Source organism: Spermophilus citellus (genome assembly GCF_964194105.1).
Source record: "Spermophilus citellus genome assembly, chromosome: 6".
Lineage (NCBI taxonomy): Eukaryota > Metazoa > Chordata > Mammalia > Rodentia > Sciuridae > Spermophilus > Spermophilus citellus.
In genome coordinates, this window is record NC_138187.1 from 20,454,630 (window position 1) to 20,472,510 (window position 17,881).

Here is a 17,881-nt window from a genome sequence, read left to right on the forward strand (position 1 = left end):
ACAGACATCCCTCCTTCTACCAGCACAGTGCTGAATTTTTCTCTGAGCATCATCCCTGTGTCCAGGCCGAGTTGGGAGTGGATTCTAGGTCATGGGCGGGCCCAAACCCACCTCGTGTGGTGTTCCCCTGGCCAGTGATTGGTTCAGGAGAGTCAAGTGCCCCAAGCTCATCCAATCAGAATAAGTTTAGGGCTCTGCTGGGAACTTGAATATCTTGCCCCTCCCACTGCATGGAAACCTGGAGGGATGGGGACCCTGGACTCGCTGTCTCCTGGACACACGTGAAGAGACCGGAAATGGGCTCCGTGGAGAAAGGAGAGCAGAGATCTGAGCCGACCGACAATGGGAAGAGCCAGTTCGCCCTCTGACTGCAGCTGCTCCTGGACATTCAGCCTCTCAGCAGTAAGAACCTGCTCTTCGGCTTTCAAGGACATTCTTTGGGGCTAGGGCACCTCAGAATGGAAAGGTCTGAAACTTCAATCCAGGACAGGGGATGTGGCTCAGGGAGAGAGCGCTTGCCTGGCAGGCACGAGGCCCTGGGTTCCCCCGCCCCAACGTCCCCTGCCCCCACTGAGACACAGAACAGACTTAAATCCAATATCCTCAAAGTCCCACAAAGGTCCAAGTGTCAGAGTCAAGGCAAAAAGTTTAGTCTCCTGACTTACATTTCAAAGCTCTTGTTATCAAGTACAGCTCTAGGCTTGGAATTAGTGCTTGTTATCTCTGCAACTAACCAAACCAATTATATAAGTCAAAGGTAAGAGGTCCGGGCAGGGGGCAGCGGTGCATGCCTGTAATCCCAGCAGCTGGGGAGGCTGAGGAGGGAAGATTGTGAGTTCAAAACCAGCCTCAGCAAAAGCGAGGCACTGAGCAACTCAGTGAGACCCTGTCTCTAAATAAAATAGAAAATAGGGCTGGGATGTGGCTCGGTGGCCTTGTGCTCCGAGTTCAGTCCCTGGTAAAAAGTAAGCCGTCTGGGGCGGTGGCACAGGCCTGTAATCCCAGCCCTTGGGAGGCTGAGGCAGGAGGATCACGAGGATCCAGATTTCTTCTCTAGAAATTCCAGAAAATTCTCTCTCTTACTAAATCTACCTTTTCTCCAATGCTAGAATTCAAGAAAAACCTGTCTCTGCTCCCAGCTCCTGTAGGGGCCTCCCCACTGACCACTCCAATGTGCTAAGAAATCCTGGCCCCAGCCCAGGAGACCTCAACTGCATGGTCTGCTCTTTCCCACCTGGGTCACCGGCTGTGGAAGCAAAGCCACATCCCCTTGCTCACTCCAAGAAACACAAATGGAACCTGCTCAGTGCTTCAGGGAATACCCGCACCCCCCAGTCCCCAAGGCAAGGACCACAGTGGCCCTGGCTCTCCCCATGTCCCGCAGCCCATAGCCAACCCATCCTTCTGGTCCCTGGATTGTGCCTCTCAACACCTTCTTATTCTACCACTTCTCTCTGCTGCCCCTGCCACTTCTGTGGCCAGCCCGCCACCATTGCTCACGGGGATGACTCCAACAGCCTCCTCATGGCCTCCCTGCCTCTTGCTTAACTGACCTCACCATCGATTCTGCCCATCAACCAAGCCAAAGATCTCTGCTAAAACACAGACCTGATCATGTCCTCCTCAGCTCCAAAGCCTCCAGGGGCCACCCTGGGTCCCTCAGGATCGAGTCTCCACAGGGCTCAGCCCCACCCCCGTCCACTCTCTCTTAGAGTCTTCTCCAGCCTCAACACATGGAATTTCTTTTAGTGCCTCCACTACACCGCGTGGCCTCTGTGGAGGCTGTTGCTAAGGTCTGGGGCACCACAGCCAGCTTGTTCGCTTGGCATAAACCACCAGGGAGGCTTGGCCTGCTGTCCACTGTCTTCTAGAGCCACCTGGGCCACATCCCCCTACCCTGACCCGTTCCATCCTGGGGCCTTGATCTTAGTTCTCTACCCCATCGGGATACCTTTATGAATGTGTGACCCCAAACCAGGTACAGGTTGAGCATCACTCGTTCAAAAACCTGAAACCTGAAATCCAAAACATTTTGACCACCAACGTGAGGTCGCAAGTGCAGAATTCTACACCTGACCTCATGTGACAGATTGCTGTCAAAACGTAAGTACACTAAAAATATTGTATAAGCCGGGCATGGTGGTGCCCACCTGTAATCCCAGTTACTTGGGAGGCCGAGGCAGGAGGATCTCAAGTTAGAGACCAGCCTCAGCAATTTAGCAAGACCCTGTCCCCAGGCTAGGTGTATAAGGTGTACATGAAACATAACTGAATTTCATTTTAGGCTCGGGTCTCATTTCCAAGATACCTATATATGTGCAGATATTGCAGAGTCTGAAATACTTTCGGTCCCAAGCATTTTGGATCAGGGCTAGTCCACCAGTGTCATTTTCCCATTCTTAACTGGACGTGTGTGGCTGGCTTGGCCGTCTCACCCCACATTCTGCTGGTGATGTCCATCTGCGTTGACAGGCCTGGCTCATTTTATCAGCTGGTATTTGCCATGTGACTTCACCCAGCTTATCAGACTGTTGTCTGGCAACGGGTGTCGGCTGCTTTCCAGCTGTGGCTGGAAGCCGTGGCACAGGCCTGTAATCTGCAGGGTAGCCCTGAGCCTGCTGGCCCTGCCGCCTCAGCCCAGGTGCCAGTCAGCCAGGGTCTCCACCCGAGTCTGCTGGGAAAGGGACGCGCACACCTCCAGATTCCCAGGCATTGCTTGATTGTCCTCCAGGCTGGTTGCCCAGCATCCCCGGTTGGTAAACTGTTCTGCCCAGACACACAGATGCCTCTGCCCATTTCTGGTTCCTCCCAATAAAAGGATTTAACTCCATCTTCCTGTCTGACTGAACCCCGTCTCCTTCCCCCACGTCTCCAGCTCGGTGTCATGAGCTCGGTGTCATGAGCTCTGCCATGTCCCAGGCAGCTGGCATTTTGCACAATAACCAGAACCAGGGCAGCAGGCAGTTGTGACTCTGGAGGCCACAGACCTAATCTCAGATCTACCTCTTTGGCTTTGTGCCTTTGGGCAAATCACCTCACCTCTCTGAACCTGCTTTCTCACCTGTGAAGTGGGGGCATTAACCATAACTGACAATAGGGAAGTCAGGTGATTGAGAAGGTGCCCCACAAGGAGAAGTTCCTGTTACCTCCAGAGTCCACAGAGAACTGGCAACTTTGCATGGCTCAGGGCAACTTTGATTATAGTAACAGAGACTCCAAGTCAGCGGAAGACAAAGGGTAATTTATTGGCCCAGGTGACCAGGAAACCTGAGAGGGTCGTCCTGCCCCTGTGTGGTTAGATCAGGAAGCCGCGCTGGCCGTCTCTGGGACACTCTTTCCTTCCCGATGGCTCTGTCCTAGGTGGGCTTCCCAGGTGGCCCCAGGACTCTGACCTCCAGTTGAAGGAGCGCTACGAAGGACAGGCTTCTCCTCCCAGCACGTCCCCAGGGCTGTGCCTCCCCATGTGGCTGCTCCCGTGCCTCTGCCTGAGCCCTCACAGTGGCCAGAGGCAAGGGGGATGTCTGGGGTCCCCTCCCGGGGTGCAGGCTGGCTCAACCAGCTCCAGATCCACCCGGAATGAGACTGGGAAAGGAGGGGATCCCAGGGGAGCCCAAGGGGATGTTCCCAAAATAAGGGGCAGGGGATGCCACTCAGGTGGGCACCAGAGTCACAGCCTGCTGTCCAAGATGCAGTCCAGGGAGCTCCCCTGGGTGCTGCAGCGAGATGCAGAGTCCCGGGCCCCGCCCAGGCCACCGAGTCGGGGTGGCACTGAGCCAGACCTGCGGGAGCCACCTGAAACGGGCTGCCCCACACCAGCTTTTTCAGCCACCTAGAACTTTTTTTTTTGAGACCAGGTCTCGCTGTGGTGGCAGTCAGGCCCCTGCCTCCCTCCTAGCCAGGCTCCCTCCAGAGCAACCGACTCCGGCGCCCACACCACGCCCACCCGACTCGCGGCCACCGTTTCTGATCTACTGAGAACCACACAGGAGAGCACTCGAGGTCATCAGGGCCAGTCCCTGGTCACAAGGACAGAGGATGAGTGCCTGGGGGAGGGTCTCATGGTTGACATCCACACCGCCCCCGGGGGACCCCACCATCAGCAGCTCTGCCAACAGCGCTGCACTTGCATGGACCACCTCGTGGGGAAATGCGACCTGGGTCCTGGGTCTCAGCCTCACTCCAAAGGCAGCTGTGTGCCGGGCAGTGTCTGCTGTCACTCCCAGGACCAGGCCAGGCGCTTCACCCTGTGGGTGACGGAGACCACCGCACGCACACACAGGTCTCCACGGCTCCCCGACACGCAGGCACACGCACGTGTGCCCTCCCACGTTCTCAGCGCAGACACAGACAGGACCTGGCGCACCCCAACCTCATCAGCCTCTAGCCCCTGGGGCCTCAAAGTCAAGGGCGCCACAGACCACGCGGCCTTTATTCGGTTACAGAGGGTGGGGCTGGACCAGGGGGGTTCATTCTCAGGCTACGTCAGAAGGTGCAGGGTATTGGGGGGGACACAGGCTGGCCCCCAAAGTGACAATAAGTTAGGGGGGGATTCTCAGGCTGTTGTCCAGCTGGAGTCAGGGCAGGGTACCAAGTGGAGCCCCCAGAGCCACTTCTAGCTGCCCAGCTCAGCCGGCCCCGCAAGGCTGGATCCAGGACAGACGTGACCCCGGCTGAAACACACAGGGCGGGGGAGGCGGAGGGGCCGTGGGTCAGGGGTCGGGGCCATCAGCAGGGTCAACAGCAGAAAGGACAGGCCTGAGGTGCTGGGTGGTCAAGAGGGTCCTGGAGGGAGGGTCACCGGCCCAGGACAGTGCTGAAGACGAGGGCCACTCACCAGGCCGTCAGTTAAGCTCCTGCAGGTTCTCATAGTCCGGAAGCCCCTCTTCCTCTTCATCCCCCACTTCCTGGGAGCTCAGGGGAGCTGGGACGGGATGGGAGGTTGGTGTCCAGCCTGAAAGCCACCCCTGCTCCCGCTCCTGCCCCCATACACACCAGGCTTGGCTGGAGCCTCGGACTCCAGCTCCTGGGACACATTCACGTACTCCCGGCTCCCATCTGTGGGGACAGGTCAGAAGGAGGGATGGTCACACCAGGGGAGGCCAGGTCACACTGAGGGAGTGGGGGCAGGGCAGGAGCCCCAGACAGACAGGGAGGGGGCAGTGGGCAGCCATGGGTGGGCTCCACGGATGGAGGGGGACAGGGTGGGCGACTAGATCCCGGTCACTCACCCAGAGACGCCTCTGCGCTCTCGCCGCTCTCAGGAACGTTCACGTAATCTTCCACTGTGGGAAGCCATCGAGGCCCACCCGCCCCCACCGCTGTCATTAGACACCTTCAGTCACAGATTCCTGGAGCCCCCCAATTCAGATGTCCAGGGCCTCAGGGACACCCTGAGGCTCCCAGTACAACCCACCCCCAGTCAGTTGCACAGGGACGCAGGGAATGTTCTGAAGAACTGTCACTTATCCCCCATGCTGTCGGATTCTCTGATGTCTCTTCATGAGGACGTGGACAAGGTGACCTTGCAGACAGACCGCCCAGGTTCAAACCTTGATCCAGCACTAAGGAACTGTTGTGTGACCTCAGATAAGTTATCTCACCTCTCTGTGCCTGTCTCCTCAACTGTGAAACAGGATCAGGAAGGGATGTGCCTCGCAGAGTTGTAGGAATTAAAGCAGAGGTAATAGGACGGGGCCTGTCATGCAGTAAGCCCTGCCTAATGGCTGCTCATCAGTTCACCCCAAGTCCAGCTACCCAGGAGGCCGAGGCAAGAGGATCGCTTGAACCCAGGGATTCAAGGCCAGCCTGGACACCATAAGGAGGTTTTCTCAAAATAAGTAAAAACAAATAAATAAACCCTGCCCTGGTACTGAGGGGCTGGAGGGGAAGGGACGGACACTAGAGCACCTGGCCATTATACACATACGACTCTTCATAGGGCACATAGTAGGCCTTCAGTAAGTGATAGTCCTTCTATCGTCCCAGCCTGCCTCATTAACTCGTCCATCCTGATGTTAGCCCCGCAGACATGCCCGATAAGTGAATGAACGAAGGAGTGAGTGAGTGAATAAATGAGAGCATTCGGACAGTCAGTCTGGAGCCCAGAAGAGAGGTGGCACATTGGAGATCTGAACGGCAAGTGGAGCCAGGCATGGCAGTGACAGCCCAGCTCAAGTACATACAGACTGAGCATCCCTAATCCAAAAACCCAACATCTAAAAAAGCTCCAAAATCCAAAATCTTTTGGGTGCCAACATAATACCACAAGTGGAAAATTGCACACCATGAAACTTATTTTAAATATTGTATCAAATTACCTTCAGGCTATGGATACAAGGTACATGTTAAAACATAAATGAATTTCATGCTTAGACTTGGGTCCCATCCCCAAGATACCACCTTAGGTATATGTAAATATTCCCAAACCCAATATTCTGGTCCCAAGTATTTCTGATGAGGGATACTCAACTAGTCCAGAGAGGGGATAGGAACAGAAAGCCCTGCAATGAGACCAGGAAAGGAGAAAGGTGGCTCAAAAGAAACCGAGACGATGCAGGAAACAGAAGAAAATCTCCAGAAAAAGAAAAAAAAGACCACCTCTAGCTAATATTCTTGGAGATTTGCAAGATGCTATGGCCTCTATTAGTGCTTGCTAATATGGGTGAGGCCCCGGATTCAATCCCCACTACAAGAAAAAAGAAAAAGAAACAAGAACAGGAAGCTATACAAAAAGAACACTCAGAGTCCAGGAAAGACCTTCGGATGGGAGAAAGGAAGTTGCAGTAGAAGGATTGAAGAAGAGAGTCAGGAAATCTCTCAGACAATGATTGCACAGGAAAAAGACAAAGGGGAGATAAAAGGTAAAAAAAAAAAAAAAAGAAAGTCAAGTCGGAACAGGAAGTCCAACATATGAATGAGAGAACAGAAGGGGAGCCATCATTAAAGAAATAGGAGAGGGAAGAGAAGAAGGTCAGGTGGCACACGGGGCAAAGGAGGTACACAGAAATACTGAACTCACTGGAGAAGGTGCTGTCACGGAGGCCAGGGTCACTGGGCACAGGAGCTGAGGGGACAGCAGTGCTAGTGGCTGGGGTGCTGTCAGGAAGCACCACCCTGCAAGGAGAGAGCAAGGAAGGTGAGCGAGGACACCTGGCCTCACTCGGCCCCCACCTCCCGCCTGGCCACTCACAGGTAGCCCGGGTTGTGATAGTCGTCCTCCTCATCATCTTCATCTGCGTCCTCACAGGCTGGCTCTGGGGACAATGACACAGGGGTCAGCATGACCTGGGACAGATGCCAGCTGCCCCACCTAGCCCGGGGACGCGAGATCCCAGACGCACCCTGGTTCTCGTAGCTCGCCATACTGTTAGCTTCAGAGAGAACAAGATGGAGACGGGGTCATCTCAGGCTGGGTCCGCCTTCTGCCCAGCTGCAGAGCCCCCCGCCCCTCAGCCCCTCTCTGCCCTTACCACCATCTGAATCCTGTTGGGAGGGTGGCATCCGGTGGGAACCCACAGGGGGCTGCGGGGATCTCCTGGGAGTCAAAGGTCAGGGGTCATGCCTGGGAGAGGCTCGGGAGGCAAGATGGTTTGCAACAGGAAAAGAGGCCCCAGTGCGAGAAAGGGAGGGGGCAGGAGGTGGGATCTGGAGAGGGAAGAGCAGTCGAGGGGTACTCACGGGATGGGGAGCAAGTCTGGCTGGCTTGGAGGTGGGTAGGAGATAACAGGTGGGTAGGAGGCAGCAGGTGGCCAGGGAACTGGCGTGTCTGAGGACAGAACCGAGTTGGAAGGAAGGACTCCAGACATCAGGCCCCAGGCCTTGAATCAGCTCCTGAAGCCCCTGCGCCTGGGGGCCATCCACTCCCCTCCCATCACAGCTCAGGACAAAACCATGTGGGCAGCCCAAGGTGGGCTCACGTGCCAGGGGACCCCCTCCCCAGCACTAGAAGGCAGGGACCCTCTGTACTCACAGGGAGGTTTGATCAGGATGCTCGTGGGGTTTGAACTGGGAGGAAAGACACAGCTGGGTGAGTGGCCGAGAGGCCCGGTCCCAGCCCCAGGGCAGGGGGAAGGAGGGCGGCAGGACTCACCTGTCTGCGGGAGCGCTGTCGTAGGAGTCTGGGGGAGGCAGGCAGGTGAGATGGGGCAGGGGTGCAGAGGGACAAGTGCTGGGGCCCTGAGTCCCAGGGAGCAGCTGAGGTGGGGACGGTGAAGAGGGCCGGGGCTTGGGGCCTGGGTCAGGGCCTCCCTTGGGGTCCCCGCCAGCTCCCCACTCACCGGGCTGCTCGTGGCAACGCACGCACAGGGCTATCAGCAGCATGGCCAGGAGGGGCAGCAGCAGGAGGCCCAGCAGGTAGGGGGTCAGGCCGGCCACCTCCATCTGCAGGAGGGCACCTGCGCCGGCCGGCTGCCCCACGGGCCCCTCTCGGCTCAGCTGCAGCGGTGCGTAGGGACCAAGAGGGCCCCCCACTGGGGGTCCTGGTGAGCAGCTGTGTCCTCCCGGGGGCTCCGGGACCACCTCCTCTTGCTGGACTGAGTGGGGCTGGGTGCCGGCTCTGAGACCCTGGTCCTAGGTGGACCAGGGCCCGGGCTATGGTCTGGGGCACCAATCAATCACCCTGTGTGGTCCCTGTGCCCCAGGCGTCCCTGCCCCTCGGCTGGGCGCCTGCCTCTCCTCCACACCCGCTGGCCCGCCACCCGCAGCAGGAAGCTGTGGTGAGCACCGGGTGAGGGCAGGAAGTCATCAGGCTCCTCAGCCAGCTGCACCCGCCCCCAGCCACCCCCACCCAGCTGTGGGAAGGGGGAAGAGGCCCGAGGAGCCACGGGGCTCTCAGGAGGGGCTGCTGGCCACAGGTAGGGGCGAGGCTCTGGTGGGAAGGGGCGCACTGGCCAGCCCCAGGGCCCTCTGCGGCCTCCCATTTGAGGGGGAGGCAGCCCCAGGGAGGCTCTGAGAGCAGGGAGACTAGGGGCAGAGGGCAGCGTCCACCACACTGCCCCCAGGCCTGCCTGCCGGGAGGAGGGGGCTCCTGAGCAGCACAGGCATGACTCACAGTCACACTGAACCAGCTCAGAGAGCAGTCCTCCCTCGGGGTCACCCAGCCCAGAAGACAGGGACTCCCTACAGGAGTGACCGCACAGTTGCCAGGAGCCCTGAGGCTGGAGATGGGGCATCCCCACAGCCAGAGGTCGGAGGCCACTACACCCAGAGAGAGACTCCGGCAGGCACGTGCGGTCTGGCTACAAATTTTATTCCCATTACAAATAGCACCAAGCCCCGGGGCCACCGGGCAGAGGGGATGTCCCCTCCCAGACCCCATCCTCCTCTGCGATGCCCATGTAGTGTCAGGGAGCGGGACACAGCCCGGGGTCTCCTCCTGAAATGGGCCAGGTCAAGGGTCTGGGACCAGGGAACCCAGCGGGGTGGCCCAGGGCCAGCTGCAGTAGACCTGCAGACAGACGAGTGACAAAGTGACGCAGCTTCAGATGAGCACGCTGGACACCGAGACCCGGGTGGAACGGCCTCGCTGCGGAACCACAATGCGGTCGTCCGTGGACCCCGCCTCGGGCAGGAGCCCTGTGGGGAGGGGTCAGAGCCAGGGCTGGATGGACAGGCAGAGCCAGTGGGGGGACAGACGGGCATGGGACACGGAAGGAGCAGCAGCAGGAACCACTAGACACAGACAGGGATCGGCGTGCGGGACAGACAGACCCAGACCTGAAGGGGGAAGAGCGGAGGACTGGGAGGTGCTGGGCACACAGGCCTGGACGGACAGACACATGGTACTGTGACGGTGGACAACAGCAGACCACACTGACCCTGCACATGCAGCTGGGCCCGCCGGCGGTCACCCTCGATGAAGATGGCGGTGCCCAGGAAAGCCGCACCACCCAGCGCCCCCACAAAGGCACAGAGCATGAGGGACAGCTGCAGGGCCCGGAACTCGGACAGGAAGGAGGGCGGCCAGCTCCGACGGAGGCGGTCAGAGATCTGCAAGGAGGAGAGGGAGTCGGAGGGAGCCAGGCAGGAGCCGGGGACGGGGACCCCTGGACATCAGGGAAAAGGAACATGGAGCCCGAGGAAGGGAAGGAGGTTGGAGACACCAGGCAGAGGTGCCTAACAGGGACGAGTGCCCCCCCCCCCCAGGCCACCAGCTAGTGCTGCAAATGAGGGCCCGTCCCCCACCCCGTTCCAGCCCAGGGGCTCACCAGGCCAATGAGGTAGGGGCTCCCCGCGTCGCCCAGCAGGTGGGACAGCACAATCTGGAATGCCTCGGCAGTGGAGCGGCGAGTGGGAATCACCACGTACTGGGGGAGGAGTGGGACTCAGGGGGGCTCCAGGGCAAGAGGCAGGGGCCAGGCCAGGGCCAAGGCTCAGTCTGGGCCCAAGGTCAAGACCAGGCCAGGCTACAGGCACCCCGGGGCTGCATCCAGAAGTTAATGGGGGGTTGGGTTTTAAAGGAGGAAAGGCCACGATTCAGAGCCAGCGATGTCCCCTGATGCCAACCCCTGCTCCCATCAGCCTCTAGGCTCACCCTGGAGCTGCCAGCTACTCACCAGCAGAATGTCAGCCACAATGGCCCAGTTCATAGACAGCAGGGTCTCTCCAATAAAGATGAAAATCTGAGGGGTGGGAGGGGTGGGGGTCTCACTATAAGAAGGGTCTACTACATACCAGGCTCACCCACTAACCCCTTCTCACCACACCTCTGTGAGGCAGGTCCCATGTTACAGATTAAAAAAACTGAGCACAGAGAGGTTAAGCTACTTGCTCAATGTCACACAGATGGGAAAGACCAGAGATGGGATTCGAAACCAGGCATTCCGCTTTGAGTAGGCTCTGAACCACTCTGCTGCCTGACCCCAGTTCCTCCACCCTGAACCCAGAACGTCCCCTTGACCCCTGCTAGCTACTTACATAGGTGGCCACGATGCTGCCACGGGCGCAGGCAAGGGACAGGAAGAGGAAGGGTGCAGAGCCCAGGAGGCCAGCGGCGCAGACCAGTGGGTCGGCCCGAGGATTGGAGCGGCGGAGGCGGCGGCTGATCTCCACGCCCAGGCCCACACCCAGGACCCCGGTCAAGCAGGTGATGAGCCCGAAGATGAGACTAGGGGGTGGGGGTGGGGCGTGGGGACTAGACCCTCAGCCTGCAAGGGCCCCGCCGGGTCCCCCTGGCCTGGGGGGGGGGGGGGGAGATGGTTCATCCCAGCCACCCTCGCACCCAGGTCTATTCAGGAAAAGCACCCACGGTCCACGGACCCCCGAGAGGAGATGCTATCCCGCCACGTGTCCCGGACCCAGAGACTGAGACCCTGGCACAGAGCCGGGCTTCAGCCTCCTGCCCAACCCGGAATCCCAGGCTCTCCACCCCTGCCACCTACAGGCGGCCCTGCCCACCCCATCTGGGTACCTGTCAGAGGAAGAGCAGGAGTCTCCGGGGAGGCAGGGGGGAGTCTCCCCCAGGACCACACGGGAACGCAGCAGGAACGCGGGCGCCCAGAGCGCCAGGGAGCCCGTGACAAAGGCCACAGCAGTGAAGCCCAGGGAGGACAGGGTGAAACTGGGACTGCGGACGTGGGGGAGGGAGGTGTCAGGTCCTGCAGCCGTCCAGGTAGGAAGGACACCCTTCTCCCTCCTGGCTTAATTTTTGAAGTCGGAACCCTGGGAGTGGAGGCTAGCCCACTGGTCCTGGGCCTGTGGTTCAGGACGCTGACACAAGGGGGCAGTAGCAACGGGACTGTCCTAGTCATTCCTGGGCAGCTGGCAGACAACCAAGTCCCGGCCCACTTCAGCCTCCATAGATGCCGGGGCCTCAGATGCTGGACTGGGAAGGGGTTGAACTCACTTTCTTGCCAGAGCCCTCAGATCTGCCCACCACGAGGTGGGGTTCAGGGGTGGCGAATCTGAGTGACGTTCCACAGCTCCCCGTGGCGGCTCCCGTACTACCAGGAACAGCAGCAGGACAGCCACCACTCCTAGACCTGGTGTCACCTGGGGAAACAGCAGGATTAGGAAAGGGCACAGGGCAGGACACACTCAATCTCTAGGCTGGGGGAGAGTGACAGTGGAGACCCCTCAGGTGTCGGCTCAAGGAAGCCAAGCCCCCATTTGAGAAGTGGGGGGTGTCACTGGGGGCCACCCTATTTCTGCAAGGCTAACTTTGCTTCCTTTGACAACAGAACCCTAGTTTTCTTTTGAGAAAGCACCCCCCTCACACACTGCTGTCAATCTACGTGGTTCAAACAGCATCTCAGACTTGGCCAAAATTAGCACCGCTAACCCCCAGTGCTGGTGGCTGATTTCATGGGAGGCCTGTGAACCGCATATCATCACCACCAGGATTATTGCCCAAGGATCCAACATGCCCAAGTTGCTCAGGTGAAAGAGAATCATTTAGAGTTTCACACACCTGAAGATGAAGCTAGCATCAAGGACAGGAAGCTAAACAGAGAATGATCTCCTTCCTTTGACAGCGTGGGAGCCCTGGATCCAGCTTTACCTGATGCTCACCCTGGGGCTTTCCACTATAAAAGCAAATGCAGCCACTTTCCGGGGCCTACAGTTTTACATGGGCTCTGATACCCACAAGCACATGGCTTCATGGTGAGGGCACCAGGTTTCCTGCAGGCTCGGAGAGTGAGCACTGCCACAGAAGGAAGTGTCTGAAGGGCAGAAAGGGGGCCCAGTGAGAATGTCCCTGACCTCCCTCCAGGACGTGACCCAACTCACCCTGAGAGCCCAGTGCCAGTCCCCAGCCACATCCTTCACTTTGGAGCCTGCGATATAACCCAGACCACTAGGGGAAAGGAGGGGAAAAGGGACAGCCAGTCAGCCGGGCCCCACACCTAGGCCCTCTGCCCCTCACCAGGCCCAAGGCCAGCTCACCTGCCCACTGGGATGGCAAAGTAGAACACGCTGAGCATGCGACTCCGCTGGTCGGCCACGAACAGGTCGGCGATGAGAGTGGGCGCGATGGTGGAGTAACTGGCCTCCCCGACCCCCACCAGGCCCCGGGTCAGGAGGAGCAGCCAGAAACGCTGGGGAAGAACAGGGGAGGTGGCAGCCCACCCTGGAGTCAGCCTCCCAGGCCACCTCCCCAGCCAGTGCTGGAGAAACCTGGGCTTTAGAATCAGACAGACCTGGCTGGAATCCTGGTCCACTACTTACTAGCTGGGACTTTGAGAAAGTAACTTAACCTCTCTGAGCCTCAGTTTCCTCATCTGCAAAAGGGGAATAACAATAACTTGTTCACACAGCTACTGCGAGGCCTGCACAGTAAAGGTCTACTCCTTCCCTCGCACACAGTAGGTGCCAAACAAACCTTAGTGGCTACCACGCCCCTCCCACCAAGACAAAGGTGAATAAGGACCTTAGGTGTCTGCCAACACCTAACATGGTACAATCAACCAAGGAGAGTACACCTGGGGCCTGGGGCTGAGGACAGAGGCCAGGGCAGAGTGACAGCAGATGGAGGAGATTCCAAAGGAGCCCAGAAGCCACAGCCAGGGAGGTGCGAGGGAAATCAGAACATGCATCGAGAAGTCAGAAGGGAGCTTCCAGAAGGACAAAGTGGGCTGGGGGTACCGGGGCTCCCAGGAGATCAAACAGGAGCAGATCTAGGAAGTGGGAGCCCCATTTGGCAACTGGGAGGTCACTGTTGACTTTGGCAAGAGCAAGTTCAATGGAGTGGTGGGGGCAGAAGTCAGCTGGCAGCACTCGAGGGTGAGTGGGAACTGAGGAAGTTGGGCAAAGAGTGAGAGCCGCTCCCTGGCTGTCCCCTCGCCCACGCTGGCCCTGAGCTCAAGGGCCCTCTCAGGAAATCGGACCAGGAAGGGGAAGGGTTTCTCCCAAGGCAGAGAAACATGAGCACTTAGGTGTGGAGGGGAGGAGCAAATGACCAGGGGAACGGGGTGACAAACAGAAGAAGGTTCTGAAAGAAAGGGGAAGCGGACGGGTGGAGATGAACCCAGGCAAGGAGAGGGCAGAAGGTGGCAGGGACCACTGCGCCCGGGCTGAAATGACTCCAAGGAGCAGCGGCAAACTGATGGGGGTGTGGGGAGTGGCCAGAAGCAGGAACCAGCTCGGGGCCTCACCTCTCTGGGGATGAAGGATGACCCCAGTGTCACCAGGGACCAGAAGGCAATGCCCCCGCACATGAGATACTTCCGATTGTACCTGTCACCCAGGTAGCCAAACACAGGTGCCAACACCATGTAACTGGAGATGAACACTGGGAGGAAGGAGAGAGTCACAGCCCAGACCCAGCTCCCGGGCCCCCCAACTCCCACCCCAGCTCAGGGATACAAGATGCAGGAAACACTAAGCAAGAGAGCGCCTCCCCCTCCTCCTCACGGACTTGCCACCATCCCCACGTCCCAGTCCTGTGACCCATCAGTGCCGGACTGTCCCCATCTTCAACAACTTTCCCAAACTCCCACTTAGAATGGATGGTCCTGGCGCCATACCAGTCCCTCCTACCCAGCCTAAACCAAAACTCAAGCTCAACTCAGTGGCCCATGATGCCCCGAGCTAGCCCGTCCACCTGGTCAACCTCACAGCCACCCACTTTCCCTTCCCTTCTGCATCCAATAGCCCAATTGCCAAGGTCAATATCATCTTAAGGGTTTGGGCCCCTTCTGGCCCCTTCTATATGGAACATATTCTCCTCTCCCCTGAGTTCACAGAGCTTGGCTCCTTTAGATTCCAGACTAGATACCTTTCCAAATCACCACATAGCCATTCCCTGCCTACCACACTTATTTTATTTCACATAATACTTCATCCTTATGGAGAATGATCTCATTTTAATTGAAAGTTTTACTGAAAACCGCCTCCCGCCCTGCACAGATTGCCAGTTCCATTCAACGTAACTCTCCGGGGGTTTACAACACTGACCTATGATCACATGCTTGTTTCTCCAGACTTTCATACCTTAAGTTCCTCATTGGTCTGGAGTAGAAAAGAGAACACTGCGAGAATTAAAATCCCTACTCTGTCTGGAACTTGACCCTGGGCAAAACTCATCTCCAAGCCTCAGTTTCTTATAAAAGATGCCGGTGACATTACCTACTTCCTATGCAAAACAGGGATAATAACAGGAATAGCCAATTCCTCCCCCAGTAGAAAGATTTGAAGATACCGACTGATGTCTTGGTAAAGTCCTATAGATGTATCATCACTTCCTCCAGCAGTTGGCACACAGTAGGTACTCAGAAACATTTGAGGAATGAAGGAGGGAAGGAAGGAAAAGAAGACTTTGGGCCTGGCTTTACCTTCCCTGCACCCCAAAGAGCTGAACAAGGAAAATTCACCTTTTCCCATTCCAGACACCTTTCTCCTGCCATTATCTATAAAGGGTGCCTACTACGTTCCAAACACTGCACCAGGCACTTCTCAGGCATAAATTCATTTAATTCTCAAGTTGGTCCTAAGAGATGATCTGTTCTTACTAGTTCTATCTTATAGACAAAGAGAAGGAGCCCTAGAGACGCCGGGCACCTTACCTATCACCACACAGTAAGCAGAAGAGCAGAGATTTACTCCGAATGGACTCCCCCTTTAAATGTGATGCCCTAGCTTAACCGGTCAGTCCCGAGCAAAATCAAAGTCATTACCTCCCTTATCAATGAGGCCCCTAGAGAAATAACTGCTGCTGTGTGTGGCCAAGAGTGGCCTCCACTCACCGGTCTGGATGAGGCCAGAGCTACTGTCTCCGATGTCGAAGAACTGCTCGATGTCTGGGAGGACGCCTGGAAGGAGAGCGCTCGGGATGAGCCGGGGAGGCGGCCCCATCCTGGGCACCCCGCTCCCTCCCCGGCAGAAGTGGACCTACCGGCCACGGTGAAGCGGTCCATGTAGTTCAGGAGGTTGATGTAGCACAGCACGGCCACTATGAGGGCCGAGCGCGCCGGGGACAAGCCGGTGATGCGCTGCAACCCCTCGCGATCTGGGATCTCGGGCTCCCCGGACTTGGCGTTCCCCATCGACCCCGGCAACCCCGGGGTGCCAGGTACCGGCCCGTCCTCTGGGTCATCCGCCTGGCTGAGGAAGGGCGTGGTGTCGGAGCCGGCCATGGTCCCGGGGGGCGCGCGCCCGCCCGCGCTCCGGTCCCACCGACGATCCACCTGCGAGAGGAGGAGGCTGGAGAAAGGAGGTCGGGGAGAACCCTGGGGATCCTAGCGCGCCCTGAGTCGGGTAAGGAGCTCGCCCCGGAGCATAAGCATGGCTGGGGAGGACCCCGGGCCCTGTCATGCTCTCCCCGAAGACCACCGCGCAGAGGGGACACAAGGAATTCAGGTGACGCTGGGGACAGGATAGGGTTAGGGCGGGCCTGGCCCCGCTCCCAGGTTGAGGTCCCCCTCACCCCGGGCAGGGGCGCAGCACGGTCGCTGTCGCTCAACCCCAGCGCTGCACCACGGCGGCGGCCATGTTGCCCGGGAGCCTGTCATGTGATGCGGGGGCTGGCGGCGGAGCCCTAGGGTGCAAGCCCTCGGCACGTGACCCGCCCGGACTACGGAAGCTCAAAGGAGCCGCCAGCCTCCCGCATCACGTGACTGGCGGCCTGGGTCTCCCGGGTAATCCGGAACCCGGTCCTAGCCGGCAACCCCGAGGCTCCGCGGACCGGCGCCATGGCAACCCCGCGCCTGGGCCGGCCGGGACCGCCCACCTGAAGGTTGTCCCCGTGACTCGGCCGATCTCAGTGGCTTTATCTGGAACGCCCACTTGGCAGGCTTCTTGCTAATCAGGAGAGAATGGGATCGCAAGGGATTCGGAAATAGTAAATCTCTGCAGCCACGCCGGGCGCTCCCAGCAGTCAGCTTCCTCCTCCCGGCGCGTGGCCGGCGGCGTCGTACGTCTCAGTGAATGCTGAGTGAAGTTGAGCCGCCTTCTGTCTTGTTCGGGTTCCCCAGTCCTGAGCTTCCACTGCGGACACTGACATGTCCATTGAGAGAAGCGTCCTCCGCCGCCCAGGCCGCAGTGGGGTCCGGAGCTCTTGCGCCCTCTGGTGGCCTCGTGTAGTGCAGGCAGGCGCTCTGAGCGTAAGGACACTGCCACCTGCAGGACTCGGGTGAGGCAGGAGCCCAGCCCCAGGACACCTTTGAGTAGTTCTTTAGTGGCCCGGCATGACCTCCAAGCTACATTATTTTTTTGAAAGGGGGGGCCGTGGGGGCACCAGGGATTGAACTCAGGGGCACTCCACCCCTGAGCCCCATCCCCCCCAGCACTATTCTGTATTTTATTTAGAGACAGGGTCTCACGGAGTTGATTAGTGCCTCCCTTTTGCTGAGGCGGGCTTTGAACTAGAGATCCTCCTGCCTCAGTCTCCTGAGCCGCTGAGATAACCGGCTCCAAACTACATTTAGTAAACTCTATTGAAAAGTAAAATTATTATAGTTATTTGAAGATGCAACTTCAAGACCCCAGAAATCCAAGACAAATTCTGGAGTCTCATGGAGAAGTCCAGCACGTGGATGTCATAGACCTGGTAAAGGGTACTGGAGCTGGTCAGGGAGGTTGAGGGCTTCTCTGAAGCAGGCCTTGGGTTCACATGTGCAGGAACAATGTGCAAGTTCTTCCTTATCCTTGGTTTCACATTCTGTAGTTTCAGTAATCTGTGTTCAACTGCAGTCCAAAACACGGCTCGGTGCAGTAAGAATTATTTTTATTATGGGTACTAGGGATTGAACCCAGGGGTACTGTACCACTGAGTCACATCCCCATCCCGTTTTGGTTTTTTTTGTGGTGTTGGGGATTGAACCCAGGGCCTTGCGCATACAAGGCAAGCACTCTACCAACTGAACTAACCCCCAGCCCCCCAGCCCTTTTTATTTTGAGACAGGGTCTCAGTAAGTTGCTGCAGCTGGCCTCAAACTTGCTATCCTCC

The 17,881-nt window shown here is 58.1% G+C and overlaps 2 protein-coding genes across 9 annotated transcripts; both read right to left on the reverse strand.

Moving 5' to 3' along the window:
• Positions 1-4,401: 4,401 nt before the first annotated feature.
• LAT (linker for activation of T cells) lies at positions 4,402-9,089 on the reverse strand. 6 transcript variants are annotated; one of them, XM_081299613.1, is made up of 11 exons: positions 8,090-8,564; positions 7,970-8,004; positions 7,678-7,765; positions 7,470-7,534; positions 7,341-7,370; positions 7,190-7,253; positions 7,010-7,113; positions 5,229-5,282; positions 4,993-5,055; positions 4,835-4,921; positions 4,402-4,670 (listed from the first exon to the last, which is right to left on the reverse strand). In XM_081299613.1, the coding sequence occupies exons 1-10, from the start codon at positions 8,377-8,379 to the stop codon at positions 4,842-4,844; spliced, it is 873 nt and encodes a 290-aa protein (XP_081155739.1). In that variant the 5' UTR covers positions 8,380-8,564; the 3' UTR covers positions 4,402-4,670; positions 4,835-4,841. The 6 variants fall into 6 exon arrangements, with proteins under 6 accessions (XP_081155739.1, XP_081155738.1, XP_081155735.1 ...); XM_081299612.1 differs by having other exon boundaries at positions 7,019-7,113; positions 7,190-7,370; positions 8,090-9,089; XM_081299609.1 differs by lacking the exons at positions 4,402-4,670; positions 4,835-4,921; positions 4,993-5,055; positions 5,229-5,282 and having other exon boundaries at positions 5,418-7,113; positions 8,090-9,089.
• A 188-nt stretch (positions 9,090-9,277) lies between these two features.
• SPNS1 (SPNS lysolipid transporter 1, lysophospholipid) lies at positions 9,278-16,991 on the reverse strand. Of its 3 annotated transcripts, XM_081299604.1 has the most exons (14): positions 16,851-16,991; positions 16,664-16,734; positions 15,830-16,121; positions 15,681-15,746; positions 14,091-14,227; positions 12,883-13,034; positions 12,727-12,793; positions 11,843-11,988; positions 11,408-11,563; positions 10,915-11,104; positions 10,554-10,619; positions 10,206-10,304; positions 9,816-9,987; positions 9,278-9,573 (listed from the first exon to the last, which is right to left on the reverse strand). In XM_081299604.1, the coding sequence occupies exons 3-14, from the start codon at positions 16,068-16,070 to the stop codon at positions 9,479-9,481; spliced, it is 1,587 nt and encodes a 528-aa protein (XP_081155730.1). In that variant the 5' UTR covers positions 16,071-16,121; positions 16,664-16,734; positions 16,851-16,991; the 3' UTR covers positions 9,278-9,478. The 3 variants fall into 3 exon arrangements, with proteins under 3 accessions (XP_081155730.1, XP_081155729.1, XP_081155731.1); XM_081299603.1 differs by having other exon boundaries at positions 16,664-16,986; XM_081299605.1 differs by lacking the exons at positions 16,664-16,734; positions 16,851-16,991 and adding an exon at positions 16,361-16,567.
• Positions 16,992-17,881: the final 890 nt, after the last annotated feature.